Source organism: Mastigoproctus giganteus, chromosome 7 (assembly GCF_048544385.1).
Source record: "Mastigoproctus giganteus isolate SK-2022 chromosome 7, ASM4854438v1, whole genome shotgun sequence".
NCBI lineage: Eukaryota > Metazoa > Arthropoda > Arachnida > Uropygi > Thelyphonidae > Mastigoproctus > Mastigoproctus giganteus.
Window position 1 is genome coordinate 59,588,951 of NC_143581.1, and position 14,897 is coordinate 59,603,847.

The following is a 14,897-nucleotide window of genomic DNA, read 5'->3' on the forward strand; positions in this document are numbered from 1 at the left end:
TTGCAATTGTTTTTTTTTTTAATGAAACTCTCCCCCCCCCAAGCACAAGAGGTATTATAACCTATAATACCTAGTACTCTGCATGGGTTGAAGGTTGAGAAAATGAAAGAAGATATTTGTTGACATTAGACTAACTTCTGAAAATCATAATTTTCAGTAAATACATATAAATTGAGGTCATTCCAGGAAACAGAAAAGATAGTGTGTTTGGCTGCATAGTTACAATTATCTGGTATCCTGGTAGGTACATGAACAATCTGTGCAATGTCATTAGTAATTGTAAAAGCCTCAGCATCTCAATCAGCTGGGTCCATGTGACTTGAAAACAGAAACCAGCTGGAGTTGTAAACATTAAAATCACTAAGGGAAATTACCTCACTGTTAGGAAAGTTGGACTGGAGAAAGTCAAGTTTCAGAGAGAGGAAGTCAAAGAGTTCCATGTGACTAGTGGAGTTGGGAGAAAAATAGAGGCAAGAGATGAATGTGGTAGAGATTTTAAGCCAGAGAAGATCGAAAAGAGGAGATTCCAAAGTACTAAGTCTCTGACAGGGAATATCAGAATGGACATATGCACAATTACACCTTTGAAGCAAAAGGACTCATACAGCAAATAATTCAGACAACTAAGATGAACAGTGGTTGAATCATCCAATAAGTGGGATTCTGTCAGAAAAAGCACATGGGGTTTGGCAGACTAAGTGGAAATAGATGAAATAGTCATAGTATATCACTGACAGAAGCTCATAGGCTATTTCAGTAGCCTGTCTGTACTGCTCAGAAAATTATGTCAAACTACACAATCACCCCTCTGTTGTTCTCCTTATCAACCCTTATGTCACCCAAATGGCATATTATTCTAGGAATAGCATACCATTTGAATAATTCAAATAGTATGTTATTCAGGGATTACTACTATCCAAATGCATACTCTGCATTTATCTATGTTAAATCTCAAACGTTTTTGCCCATCTGCTTAGTTTATCATGATCGTGAAGAAATATACCCTGATTACTATCATTAACCAATGTACCTACCTTTGTATTAATCATCAAATTAGACATAAAACTATAAATACTTACATCAATATCATTAATAAATATTAAAAACAGTAAGGGGTCCAACACTGACCACTGTGGTACCCAAATCATCACATTAGTCTATGTAATAGGCAAGCCATTTATAACCACACTGTTTCCTACCACTTAACCATCCCTTTATCCCCAGTAGTAACTGGAGATTGGTAGCAATGTTCCCTTAAGGCCACATTGCTACCAATTTATACAATAACCATACATGTGTTACAGTTTAAGAGCTTTACTGAAATCTAAGTACATGCCAATATTATTCTTTGCATCCAGGTCCTTTGTGATGAACTCAGAGTAGGTAATCATATTGGTCAGGTATGATCCACCTTTAACAAATCTATGCAGTGAATGCCTTTTGGTCCCACTTATCAAGATATTTGCTGATGCTATCGAGGCAATGTTAGGTGGGTCAGAAAACTGCTAACTTGGGGGAGGATTAACAGTAGCTGTAGGCAGAAGAGATTCTTGCACTGCTTCTGTTGCAAAGAGCAGCAGCTTGGAAAGCAAGTTACTGAGGATTTCAGGAACTGCTGGGAGTCATCATGAAACATGTAAATACATGGGTTATGTTAGGGTAACTAAGAGTAAGAACAGATGCATGTATACTTCCATGTACACCAATGCTAGGAGTACAGTGAATAAATTTGATGAATTTGAAGTGCTAGTCAAGACATCAAAGATGGATATTGTTGGGATATCAGAGATGTGGTGTCACACAAATATAAGGAATACAGAATTGGAATTTAGGGAGTACAATGTGTACAGAAAGGATACAGGATAGGAAGGGAGTAGGGGTTAGCTGTTAGTTAAGAAACAAAATCTAAGGAAGTGCTTCCAGCTTACATGGGTGTACAGTGTAATATTGAGTCAATTTGGTGTGAAATAAGCACTGGGAAAGAAAAATGAGGGTAGGAGTGTGTTATAGGACAAATAGCTCTGATGAGTACAATAAACAACTATACAGAGAAATAGAATGGGCCAGTAAATCAGAATGTCTTATAATGGGGGATTTTAACTTCCCAGATATTGACTGGAACTTGTGGGTTCATTACTCACACACAGAAAGGAACGAGAGAATGTGAGCGAGTTTTCTCTGTGATGTACAGGCAATGTGAGGAAAAAAGAAAAAGGTTAGATATGTATGTTGTAGATTCAAAGGCCTTAATTAGTAAATGTTGAGTTAATAATGTTGTTATAAAATGAGTTGTGAAATGTTGAGGTAGAGAGGAGCTTTAGGGCATATATGTATATATATATAAAAAATATATATACACACACACACACACACACACACTCATTATATAAATAGAATGTGTGTGTGTGTGTGTGTGTGTGTGTGTGTGTGTGTGTGTGTGTGTGTGTGTGTGTGTGTGTGTGTGTGTGTGTGTGTGTGTGTGTGTGTGTGCAATTTTATAAAAAGGGGTGCTTAACAGCTGAGTATTTTAAGGTTTGGTGGTAGTAACTGTGGGATGATGTGCTGTGTAAGCGTAAGCAGAGATTTGTAAATTGTTGATAATGGCAAGGAAGAAAGTTAACTTTATGTCTAAAGATGAGAGAAGGGATCGATGTTAATGTGAATTAATTTCCTAGGGTAATTAAAATAATTATAGAACTATAGGAAATTAAATGTGAGACTTTCTGCATATGTGCTCATGTTATGAGACAAACGATGTGTTATTTGAATATTTTATTTAGTAATTAAATTACTAAATTAAATATAGTAATGATATAAATTTGATGATAAATATCAAATATTAAATAAATGATATAAATTAAATACTAAATTAAACATAACTATTATGTTTGTTTGCAAAAATTGCCTCATTATTCAAGAGAGACAAACACTGCCACTCCGGAGAGTAGCTGTAGTTAATCCTGAGGAGGGGGGGTTGAAATAAGAGTATCTCATTACCTGAGACCCTTATGTAAACAAAAAAATTCGTGTTGAGGTCAGCTGATACAGTGAGACCTTGAAGAAAGTGAGGATTCTGTTATTACTCTTGAGAATATTTTACCACAACTGGCATATAGTTCAAGGTATAGAGGTGCTAGAAAAATAAATAAATACAGTCGATTCCGGTTATTTGGGACACATCAGGACTATTGCATTTTTTCTCGATTAAGCGGCTGCCCCAATTATCTGAAGTTTCACATAAATAGTTAAAAATACAATGGACCCCTGCTTTACAATTGGTTCCCTGTACAATCATATCACATTATGATGGAGTCACCATAGTAAAGTACAGTTCACTATACGATGTGTAGTAAGCACCAGACATTGTGATCACGTTTGTGAATTGAATTTTAATTCTATTAAACAGCGATTCTAATTAGCAAAAATAGGAGGAATATTATCCACAGGGCTATAAAAGTAAAGATATATTAAGCACAAATTTACCCTTTATAACCTTACCAATTAAAAAATGTGATAATCGGAATAATTAATACATACTAACTAGTTGACATTTCTGTTCACTGACATTTGTGGGTGGGGGTTAAAATTTAAAACAGTAAAAAGAGAAGCAATCAATAACAAAGAACACGGCACAAATTGCAAGTAACACGATATGCACAAGTGAGAACGGAGTAACAAGTTACGAAGGTTTAAAAATAGGAATGAAGAGAAGATTCTGAAAATTATTTTTTTTTATGATTCAAGATTCCATGGAAGTGTAAACACATTTTACCATAATAACCCACAGAATTCCAGCTGTCGATATTATCGCAAATTCAATAAGATCGAGTTTACTATCAGTTTATGATAGATTTCACTAACAGAAAATCCCAATAAACAGGTGACTTCTAATTGGTTTTATTGTTTTATGGTTGTGACCTCCAGAAATCTGACCGAACCACATGGTACGGTCGGAGACAATCGTAGGATAATCTCCAGTGCTGCGGTCTCCTGCCCCGATTAAACGGCATGTTGTCCCAATTAAGCGAAGTAAACCCTGGCTATTTTCTCGATTGGGTTCTGTTTTTTAAGATTTGCCCCAAATAAATGGCTGCTCCGATTAACCGGTGGCCCAAATAACCGGAATCCACTGTATAAGAAATACAAAACCCCAGTCCCCACAATGCACTCGCACTCCTGACCACTTGGCTATGTCTTAGCCCATTATAATCACCTTTGCAAAAACAAAATCCTTTCACTTTACGCTTGACAGTAGTTATTTCTTTGAATAAATCCCACATCAATATGCTATGATCACTACCACCTAAAGGTTACTTGAAGATTCTTAATATATCATGAATCACTGCTGATAACCAGATCAAGCATGCTGCTTTTCTAAAATGTTGCGCGTAAAAAAAGTCATCCAGTAGATCGTGAAACGTTTTGCTACCGAGCAAGCTGCCAACCCATAATTCCAACTGATATTTGCAAAGTTAAAATTCCTCATGGAAACACATTCTGATTTGCTGGCTTTCTATTTGTCTATATAATTGTTCATTAAATTCTTCACAGTCATTTGGCCCATAACAGACTCCTCTCATCTTTATTTTTCCAGTGTCTGTCACAACTCAACATTGCAATGGCTTGTGTCTAATGGTGGTATTGTTTTAGAATCAATGTGCTTCTTTACCAAAAACATAACCCTCTTCTGCCTACTGTCCTATTGCATCTGTCCTTTCTGAACACATTATAATTACCATATTCAAATTCTGCATACCCAGTATCAAGGTGACACCTTATTTCTGCTAAGCCTGCAATGTCAACATTTGATGATGACTTAACCAATATTTTATACTCATCAAATTTATTTACTGATTAGTTAGATCATTAGTGTATGATGCAAGTAAATGTGTGTATCTGTTTTCAATAACTCTTACCTAGTCCACATAATTGGTAGGTCCGTGTGAACCACCAGCAGGCCTCACCAGTTGGTAGTCTCCCAACCCTTTATAGACTGTTGCATGCCCCAACAGAAGCACTGCAATAATCAATTTCGCCTTTTACTAGTTTGTATCCCCCACTTTAAAATACATTTGTTTGAAATTGAACATGTGCTAGAATTAGCTTTTTGAGGACATAATGACATCACCTAAAAAAGCTAACTGCCATTTAGGACTGTCTCAACTTTCCATCACTCATGCCCTCAATTTAACAAAGATGTTCACATAGTATCTGTGAGACATCCCTTTTTTGTTTTAATTATAAAAAATTTATTTTTAGCTTTATTACTGAATTGATCCCATGTTTTGGGTTTGAAACCTAAAGGCAACACAAACATCTTTATTTTTGTCAGATGTATGCATTTAACTGGCAAAACTGAAGCCACATAACAAGATTAGACACCAGTCACTGAACTCTCATAGTTGTCACGTGCGAATGGGAATTACCTAGAAGAAAGATATACACTTTTACTAACCTGGCATCTGTTAAATGAAACAAATAATTAAAAATGTCTCTTAATTCATAATACAGGTAACCCTCATATAACACAGTAGTTAGGTTCCCATAAAATCTCATGTAGTGCAAAACCGTGTTATACGTGACTAAGAACCAGTACTAAAGGGGAATTACATTCCAAAAGCAAACAAAAATACACCATTTAATTTATAACTATCAGAAACTTAATTCTTAATTAAAACAGTAATAACTGAACAAACATCTTACAAACTGTGATACATATATGTTAATGTACATCCTTTAATTTTCTTCCTCTTCATCGCTGCTAAGCACAATCAAACAAGAATGTTTTCTTTGTTGCAGAATATCTTCACCTTCTGAACTTTCTTCTGCAGCGTCTATATTTCGTGTATCTTCTGCTCTCTTTAAAAAAATCGGTAATCTGGGTTTGTTTGCTTTTGCTTGATAGATCTGAAAATTTCATAGTATGGAGCAAAGCGTTTTTGAAGCTCCCTTTTGAAGTTTGTGCTCCTTTCAAGTCAAAGGATTGCATTAAAAAAATAAGATTCTAATTGCTTGGCTAAGTTTATGCCTTCCAGTATGCTATTTAGGGTAACATTTGGAACTTCAGAATTTTCATCTGCACTATCATTTTGGAACTTCAGAATTTTCATCTGCACTATCATCCTCTGAATTGATTTGGTTTATCTCCAATGCCATTTCCACCAAATCCGTTTCGCCAGCCTCTTTTTCTACCAATAATTCTTGAATGTCTTCAGTACTGTAGTCATATCATCAAAACCTTCCCCTCCTACCAACTTAGCAAGTTCTACTATCGCACCAATTCTGTTTTCTGCCAGTTTGACCATATTTGTAAGAACAAAAAGTTTAGTAATACATACACTGAAAAATTTATAAACGATCAAATAAAAACCAAAATAACCTTACAAAAACCTTAAGTCACTTACTGCACGTTTCAAAATCAACTTTTTTTTTGTCTCAAACAATCACAAGTTCAATAGCACATGAGATTTCCCAATAATTATTTTTTTATTTTTTTTTTTTGCATAACAACTAGTGAGTCAACAGCAAGGATTCAAAAAAAGAATGGCAATTTTAAAAAATTACACCCAACATAATAGCAGGGTTTTTCCTGCACAAAAGCTAAAATTACTGTTTTATGCAATTTGCTGCAATTCTCTAACCCTGTTAGGGCAAAACCATGTTACATAAGTACAGCATTGTGTGAGGATTGCTGCAATTTATCAATCATGTTAGAGCGAAACCGTGTTGTAGAAGTACTGTGTTATACAGGGGTTGCCTGTAGTGCCGATTAATTAATAAGCAAAATAGCACACGCTTAGGGCACCAAGGGAAAGGGAGCAGCACAGTTAAAATCCCTCTCTAATACCAGATGGGAGGCATATGCAATGGCAACAGCAGCAATTTTGAAGTATTTCTTTAAGATATTGGAAGCTTTAGAGTGTTTAGCTCAGACCAGTCACAAAAGGGAGACACTCACTAGAAGAGAAGCAGAAAATATTACAAATACAATGCAAGAGGCAGAATTTGTTTTCATGTTGATCATGGCGGTATGAGATTTTGCAAAAGTTTCATAGAGCAAGCTAAGTTCTGCAAAGTGAAGATGTGAACTTAAAAACAAGTGCTGATCTTTATGAGTCATTAGCTGACCAACTATGTTCTTTAAGAGATGACTTTGAAAGATTTGAAGCACTTGTAAAGGAAATGCTACCAGATGATGATTACAATGTCATTCAAACTTGCAAATGTATCAGAAAGAAGGTATCCAATGACAGAAATTCACCAGAAGTAGATCTGAATGCCAGAGATAAATTTCGTATCACCACCTGTTATCCAATTATTGACAAACTAGAAACTGAGGTGAGAAGAAGAAGAGAGGTGTACAAAGAAACAGCAGACAGATTTTCCTTTCTAAGTGATGTGTCAAATAATGTCACTTCATCTGCTGAAACTGAAAGGTACTCTCACTGCTCTCAAAAACTAACTGATACTTACTCAGAAGACTTGGACAATAATCTCAATTTCTCTGCAGAGCTTCAGCAGTTTCACACATATGTGTGTCATAAGTTCAGTACAACAAAAAGTGTAAAATCCATATTCAGTCATGCTAAACTTTATAAAATAATTGTAGAAGATAAAATTGATTGTGTGTTTCCAAACATAGATATTGGCTTGCATATTTTTTTTAACATTAATGGTTACAAACTGCACAGCTGATGTTTCATTTTCTCAACTCAAGCACATTACAAATCCCAAGAGAAGAGCTATGCAACAAGACAGATTGGATGCCTTGTCTGTGCTCAGTATATAAGTCTATCCTTTCTGTAGACGTTGTACTCCCAAATTCCAGTTCTGCATCCCTTATATCTGTGTGACACCACGTCTCTGATATCCCAACAATATCTGCCTTTGATGTTTTGAGCAATACCTCAAATTCATCAAAGGAGGTACTACACTGTGGTACTACACTGAGAGTGGTAGAGAATGAAAGGGACTTGGGGGTGGTTGTGCAGGCAGATATGAAGTCCTCTGAGCAGTGCAGACGGGCTGCAAGAGTAGCTCATGGAGTATTGTCAATGATATACAGGAATTTTTCCAGCAGGGATAAGGAGGTGATTATTCCCTTGTATAAGGCAATGGTCAGGCCACACCTAGAGTACTGTATACAGGTCTGGAGGCCTCATTTCAAGAAGGATGTAGAGCTGCTGGAACGAGTACAGAGAAGGGCAACAAGATTAGTGAATGGAACAAAGGGGTGCTCTTACGAAGAAAGGCTTAAGTTTTGCAAATTACAGTGTCTGGAGACTAGGCACCAGCGAGGTGATCTGATAGAGGTGTATAAAGCCTTGAATGGTTTGAGCATGCTCAATGCTGATGGGATTCTTCCTCTAGCTCAGAATAATCACCTGAGAGGGCATAAATTCAAATTGAGGAAAGACAGATGTAGGATAGACGTGCGGAAATTTGCCTTTAGCCAGCGGGTGGTTGGTTGGTGGAACAGACTTCCATCCCTTGTAGTGGAGGTTGATAGCCTAAATAAGTTTAAGGCTCAGCTGGACAGGTATTTTGAACGAACAGAGGGGTGAAGTGGAAGTGGGTTTTTTTTTTTTTTTTTTTTTTTGACTGATGCTGCATAAGCTTGCTTTCTTGCATCAAATGCCTCTACTAATGCTAATGCTAATAAGCAAATCTGTTATGCCAAATTAGTTTTGAGGAAGTGATCAAAGACTTTGCAATTAAAGAATCTAGAAGAAAACGTTTTAAAAAGTAAATAAGTATAAACCTATAGGTAAATCTTTGCTTATATTTTTTACTGCTATTTAGAGTGTTTGTTAAATAAATAAAAATTTAAAAAACCAAAAGTTTTTATTTAATACAGATATTGGTGTCTTGCTTGAAAGAAAACTAAAAACGAGTTATAAATTTTCAAACTTTTATTTCACATTCAGCACTTATTGAGTCCTAATGTCTTATAAGTTAAGCACTGGAGAAGCCGAGGGGGCACCATTGTTGGGCTGTGCTTAGGATATCACTTGGCCTTAATCAGGCACCGGTTGCCTGTTTATTGAAATGAAAACAAAAATACTGTATAACTAGTTAGAGAATATTGGTGGGCTTTGGTATACAGGAGAATTCAATTTCATTTACAACTTTTTTTTTTTTAATTGAAAAATTTTAAAAAGGAGCAACTGTCAGACTCCATACTAGCAGTGGAAGGTTAAATAATTGGCATATTAACATTTCAGCAGTGATATTTGTTTGAAAGTGGTGTAAGACCAGGACATCTTGTTGTTAAGGCATGTTTTTTCTGCTGTGAACTTAAGACCACTGCATTAATTAAGCAGTTTAAACCCTGCTGACATAAAAAAAAAAAAAAAAAAAAAAAGCCAAAATAGTCCTAACTCTATATAACTTAATTATTTTATATAATAAATTATATTTAATTAAGATTATTAGTTAATATTACGAAATACCTGTAATTTCATTTAATTATTGGTTAAATAAATTCATAATTTCACTTATTTAATTATTATTCCCTTTTTAACAATAATCAAAAGGCCAAGAATGTGCCACAACATGGAAAACAAATGGCATTTCGGTTGGCACAAAATTACATTAAATGAAATTTATTTAATTAACGCCCCAGGTGCTTAAATCGCTATGCACAACATTGACAGACTATTTTGTTCCCGGATTCGTTACAGCTATGTTAGGTTTGAACACTTTGATATTGTACTGTGGGCGGATTTTTTTTTTTTTTTTTTATTATTTTTTTTTTTTTTCAAGTGTTTATTTCCCCATCGTTCATAGATAACTATTACTTTTTTTTTGCATCTTTTAATCGTTAGTGGGGGTATAATGATGTAATAGGATGTCAACTTTCCAACTCCTTCTTGACACGAGACATTTAAATAAATGCGTCGTTTAAACGAATAATAAACTGTTTTAAATACTACTAAAAATAAAAACTTACGGTTTGTCTGGACGAAAAATAATTTCCTTCTTTTCTGCTAAATTACTTGCATCAGTCTTTACATCACTATTTAATTTCCGTAACCGAACCGAGCCAGACTGATCCTCTCCCTCAGACATTATTTGCTAACTTATTCGTCGTGCTTTCAAATTGAATCTCAAATAAAAAATAACACTTCCCTCTCTTACTTTTGAAAAGATAGAGGGCGGTAGGTGAAGCAATCACAGGTACAATGTTCAAGGTGATAGAAGTTTTGACAGCGGCGTGTATCACTTATCAAACTAAATTAACCCAGCAACGTTGTTTTCTTTTATAAATTATTAAAATACTAACAATAATTTTAATGGTTTAGGAAAAGGAAAATTTAGAAATGTCATTAAAATTTTATAAACGTCTAAATAGTGCTAACAAAGTTACAAGTTCTCACTCAGTCCTTTGCATTCAACTATGCTCAATTAAACAGCTAAAGAATTTTTTTGTTGTTGTTTTTTTTAAGTAAAAATTTACAAACTAGGATTAAAGAAAATATAATTCCAAATTGCAAAAAATTATATGTTGAGTGTTCCAACATTGCTGTCAAGTCTCATACTGAACTGTTGACATCAGATCCAGCGTTAGGCATGTGCAACGGATGCAGGCACACTGTCACATAAAAGGCCCATAAAAATTCCGCGTTTCATTGACGGGATTCGAACTCAGGTCTTTCCCCGCTCGTGTGGAGAGGACGGTGATTATACCACTTACTATATGAAGTTTTCTGAGCAATGCAGACAGGCTGCCAGGGCAGGTTGTCAATGGGGTTTTGTCAATGATATATAGGAATTTTGCTAGCAGGGAGAAGGAGGTGATTGTCCCTCTGTATAAGGCAATTGTCAGGCCACGCCTTGAGTACTGCGTACAGGTCTGGAGGCCTCATTTTAGGAAGGATGTAGATTTGCTTGAGCGTGTACAGAGAAGAGCAACAAGATTGGTCAGGGGAATGAAGGGATCCTCTTACCAAGAGAGGCTTAAGTTCTGCAAATTGCAGTGGCTGGAAACTAGGCACCTGTGCGGTGATCTGATTGAGGTGTATAAGGTGGGTTGAGCACGCTGAATTCTGATGGGATCCTTCCACTTGTTCAGATTACGAACCTAAGGGGGCATAAATTCAAATTAAGAAAATACAGATGTAGAATAGATGTGCGGAAATTTGTCTTTAGGCAGCGGGTGGTTAATTGCTGGAACAAACTTCCATCTGTCGTTGTGGAAGTTGATACGTTAAATAAATTTAAGGAGGAGGAGGAACTGGACAGGCATTTGGAGGGAATGGTGAGATTTTTTTTTTTTTTTTTTTTGTCTGATGCTGCATAAGCTCATACACTTGCTTTCTTGCATCACATGCCACTACTACTTTCCCGAATGGCGATTGTGTCTTCCAAGATGACAATGCGCCAATCCATCAGGCACTTGTTGTGCAGGAATGGTTTGAGGAGCACAGTTCTGACTTCCAGCATATCTATTGGCCTCCGAACTCCGCCGATATCAATCCCATAGAGCACTTGTGGGACACTATGGAAAGGCATATCAGTCGTCTGGATACATCAATCACCTACATACCTGCATTGCTGATCGCATTACACACAGCTTGGTTGGCCATACCTCCCGAACGCTTCCGACATCTTGTTTAATCAATGCCACGCCGGATAGCTGCTGTACTGAGGGCAAAAGGAGGACCTACGAAGTATTAAGTAGGTGGTCATAATTCAGTGATCACTCAGTGTATATATACAATAGAACAGAACCAGGGTGGCTGTTGGCTACACTGGAAATACTTAGAAAACTGCCGTATTTCCCTTCGATTGAAACTTGCACTGCTTGAGGATTGTTGAAGACGTGTATGTCGGATGTGCTGTCAGTTGTGGAGAGCCTGTGTTTCATGATATTAGCCTTCTAATAGGAGACATGAAATGTATATTCCCAACGTCTCGTGAAGGCTCATGGAAGTTTACTTTATCGAGGACTTCGGGGGCAGCATATGTTTCTGATAATACGTTTGCCAGAAGTTTTACGTCAGTTATTGTTCTTCTCATGCAGGAAATGTTTGAACCTCTGCATTAGAAAGTGAAATTAGACCAGAGGTATCCAACCTGCTCGCCACATGCAGCCCACGACCATGTAGGCAGCTAACAAGTACTACGGTTCCCCCGAGTTAGTGTGTCACAAAATATAGTTCCATAGACTTTTGAAAATACCCATTAAAAATAGGTATTTTCAAAAGTAATAAATAATATTATTTATATTATTATTTATAAAATAATATTATTATTCTATATTGTTTTCTCATATTTTATTAATCTTCCACAGAATTTAGTAATATTATTATAATATAATAGGAATGTTATTAGTATTATGCAAGAATTGGTGGATTTTCGTATTTTTATTAAACGTAAAAAAAAAAAAAAAAAAAAAAAAGTAGAAAGAAAAACTTATTTTATTTGGAAAAATGTATTATTAGTGGTAAATGGTAATGAACTGGTTTTGCGGTCCGCAACCCTCCTGCGACTTTCAGCAGTTTATCTTTTTTTTTAACGTCATCCCCTAGTCTAAAAAGGTTGGACGCCTTTGTTTTAAGTAAAGTACACAGTCGCAGAGTGATGGGTAGTAAATCGTTTACTTCTCGAGAACATAGTTTAGTCTAGCTAAGTGTGAGATGGAAAGAAAGCAAGTGCATGGTTTTACTGGTTGATAAATTAGATAGTTCTATTTTTTATGTTTTTTTTATTATTTATTATATATTTTTTTTCATATTATCTTCTGAATCTGTCCAAATATCTGTTTGTCAGCTTTAGCTTATGGAAGGAAATTGACGAATTCAATCTCAGTTTACATATTATGTATAGGTAAAACAAGTGGTTTATTTGTATTATTATTTTTTATTATTATTAGTTTACCGACATAGCTTATATATAACTTAATTGGAGACAACTAAGTTATATATAAAACTAGTCTGTGTTTTCTAGAATGTCGATAATTTAAAAAATATCGACATTTTTATAAGAATAAGTTGCTCAAGATAAACGCTTATTTTTTTTAAATCCCTTATTTAAAAAAAATAGTTTCATAAAATGTAACAAATTATTTTAACCAGGGATGAACCATAGCTGAAATTCTTCTCGAGTGAACCCCTTATTAACAAAAATTGGCAGCACACCCCTGCGTGTACTGTATAACATATCCGAAATCTCCACATAAATCTAACTTTCCGAGATATCTTCAAACAGGCCTATGGGGGCTGGGAAATTCCATACTGCAATAATTAAAGACAAACACCAGCCAAGGAATTAAAAAATTTTTACTATAAAATAAAATATACAAAAATAAAATATAATGAAAAACTATCGGAATATTACAATAAATTACGATAAAATAACTACGATAAAAACGTTAAAAATATAGTTAAAAATACCGAAGCAATAAAATTATCTAAAATAAACTGGATATTTTAGATAATTTTATTGCTTCTGTATTTTTAACTATATTTTTAACGTTTTTATCGTAGTTATTTTATCGTAATTTATTGTAATATTCCGATAGTTTTTCCATTATATTTTATTTCTGTATATTTTATTTTTATAGTAAAAATTTTTAATTCCTTGGCTGGTGTTTGTCTTTAATTATTGCAGTATTTCCGAGATATAACACCGAAGTGTAACCTTAACCTTCAAACCCATTCAAGTTCACTGACCTTTCATCCTTTCAGCCACATTGATAGCATCCCCCCACCTCCTTTTGTACGTTCCAGTAACAGATATTTCCACTAAAATGCCATTGGAATGACCACTAAAACAACAACTCAAATATCTTTCCAATATATTAATTTATATACATAGCATAGCATAACATTTGAAAAAGAACGACTTTCAAACTGGATGCCAATTTTTGACAACAAAACGATTATTTAAAATTGTATAACATTTATTTATTTAGAAAAATACCCCGTGGAGCAGCTAAAAAAGAATTTGGGCACGGAAAAGTGGAGGACAAGATTCCACTTTAAAAGTAATCGAGTGCGGAAAAGAAGACAATCGTTCATTTTCCTAGTACTGCAGCTCAGTTGTTCTGGCAGCCATATTAGAGATGTATCCTTGTACAGTACTTTCTGTACAGCAAGTACTGTACAACTTTTTTGACAGTTGAAAGCTTAATTTATTCTTAGAATATCGTGCAAATTACTAAGTACTGTATACCTTTTAAAATGTTTCTAAGTACGTATACAGGACCGACTTTAGGGTAAGGTCGAGTGGGCACTACCCTAGGGGCGACAACGCCGCCCCCTCCCAAAAACAAAGCCCGCAAGAAATTTTTTTTGTATTTCATGAGTTAACATGTTAAAAACACACAATATTAAATTCAAAATTAAAACTTTTAGGAATTAGTTTCACAAATTTTTAAACAATATTTCAAAACGGCCTTCTACCATCTTAGTTTGCGACTACTACATTTATTTATGAGACTGAATAGATTCAGTCTCATAAATAAATGTAGGTTTATTTGAGGTTCTTTGTTTTCTTTACTTATTCGTGTTTATTGTTGCACTTTCATATTCTAAAAAATTAAAATCTTCGCATCAGCGAGAGGGTTGCCATCAACCAATGTGGCCGAGTATCACCATACTCTTGAGCCGGCCCTGTATGTTATTTTTTGAACACTATAAAAGGGCTTTCAGCTGTTGTTTTTACTATAAAGTATATGAGAGCATTTATTTTTTCGGATTGCATTAATAGTGTATATTTTTTTCTCCAAATTAATGCATTGAAATTGAACAGATTGATATTTTTAGTATAGCTACTAAAAATAGTGTAAACTGAAGGTGTATACGATCTTGCTGACACAAGAACACAGTCAACAAAACCCTAGCGCCATGCAGGGGGTGCCATTTATTTTGCTATCAATGTTTTATTACTTT

The 14,897-nt window shown here is 35.1% G+C and overlaps 1 protein-coding gene across 1 annotated transcript in view; it reads right to left on the reverse strand.

Moving 5' to 3' along the window:
* mdy (diacylglycerol O-acyltransferase) overlaps window positions 1–10,082 on the reverse strand; it is a 143,116-nt gene extending 133,034 nt beyond the window's left edge. The window contains exon 1 of the mRNA XM_090376920.1: window positions 9,953–10,082. Within this exon, the coding sequence (XP_090233046.1) occupies window positions 9,953–10,071 (119 nt within the window). The 5' untranslated portion in view covers window positions 10,072–10,082. The remainder of the gene's footprint in view (window positions 1–9,952) is intronic.
* Between the last annotated feature and the right edge of the window lie 4,815 nt (window positions 10,083–14,897).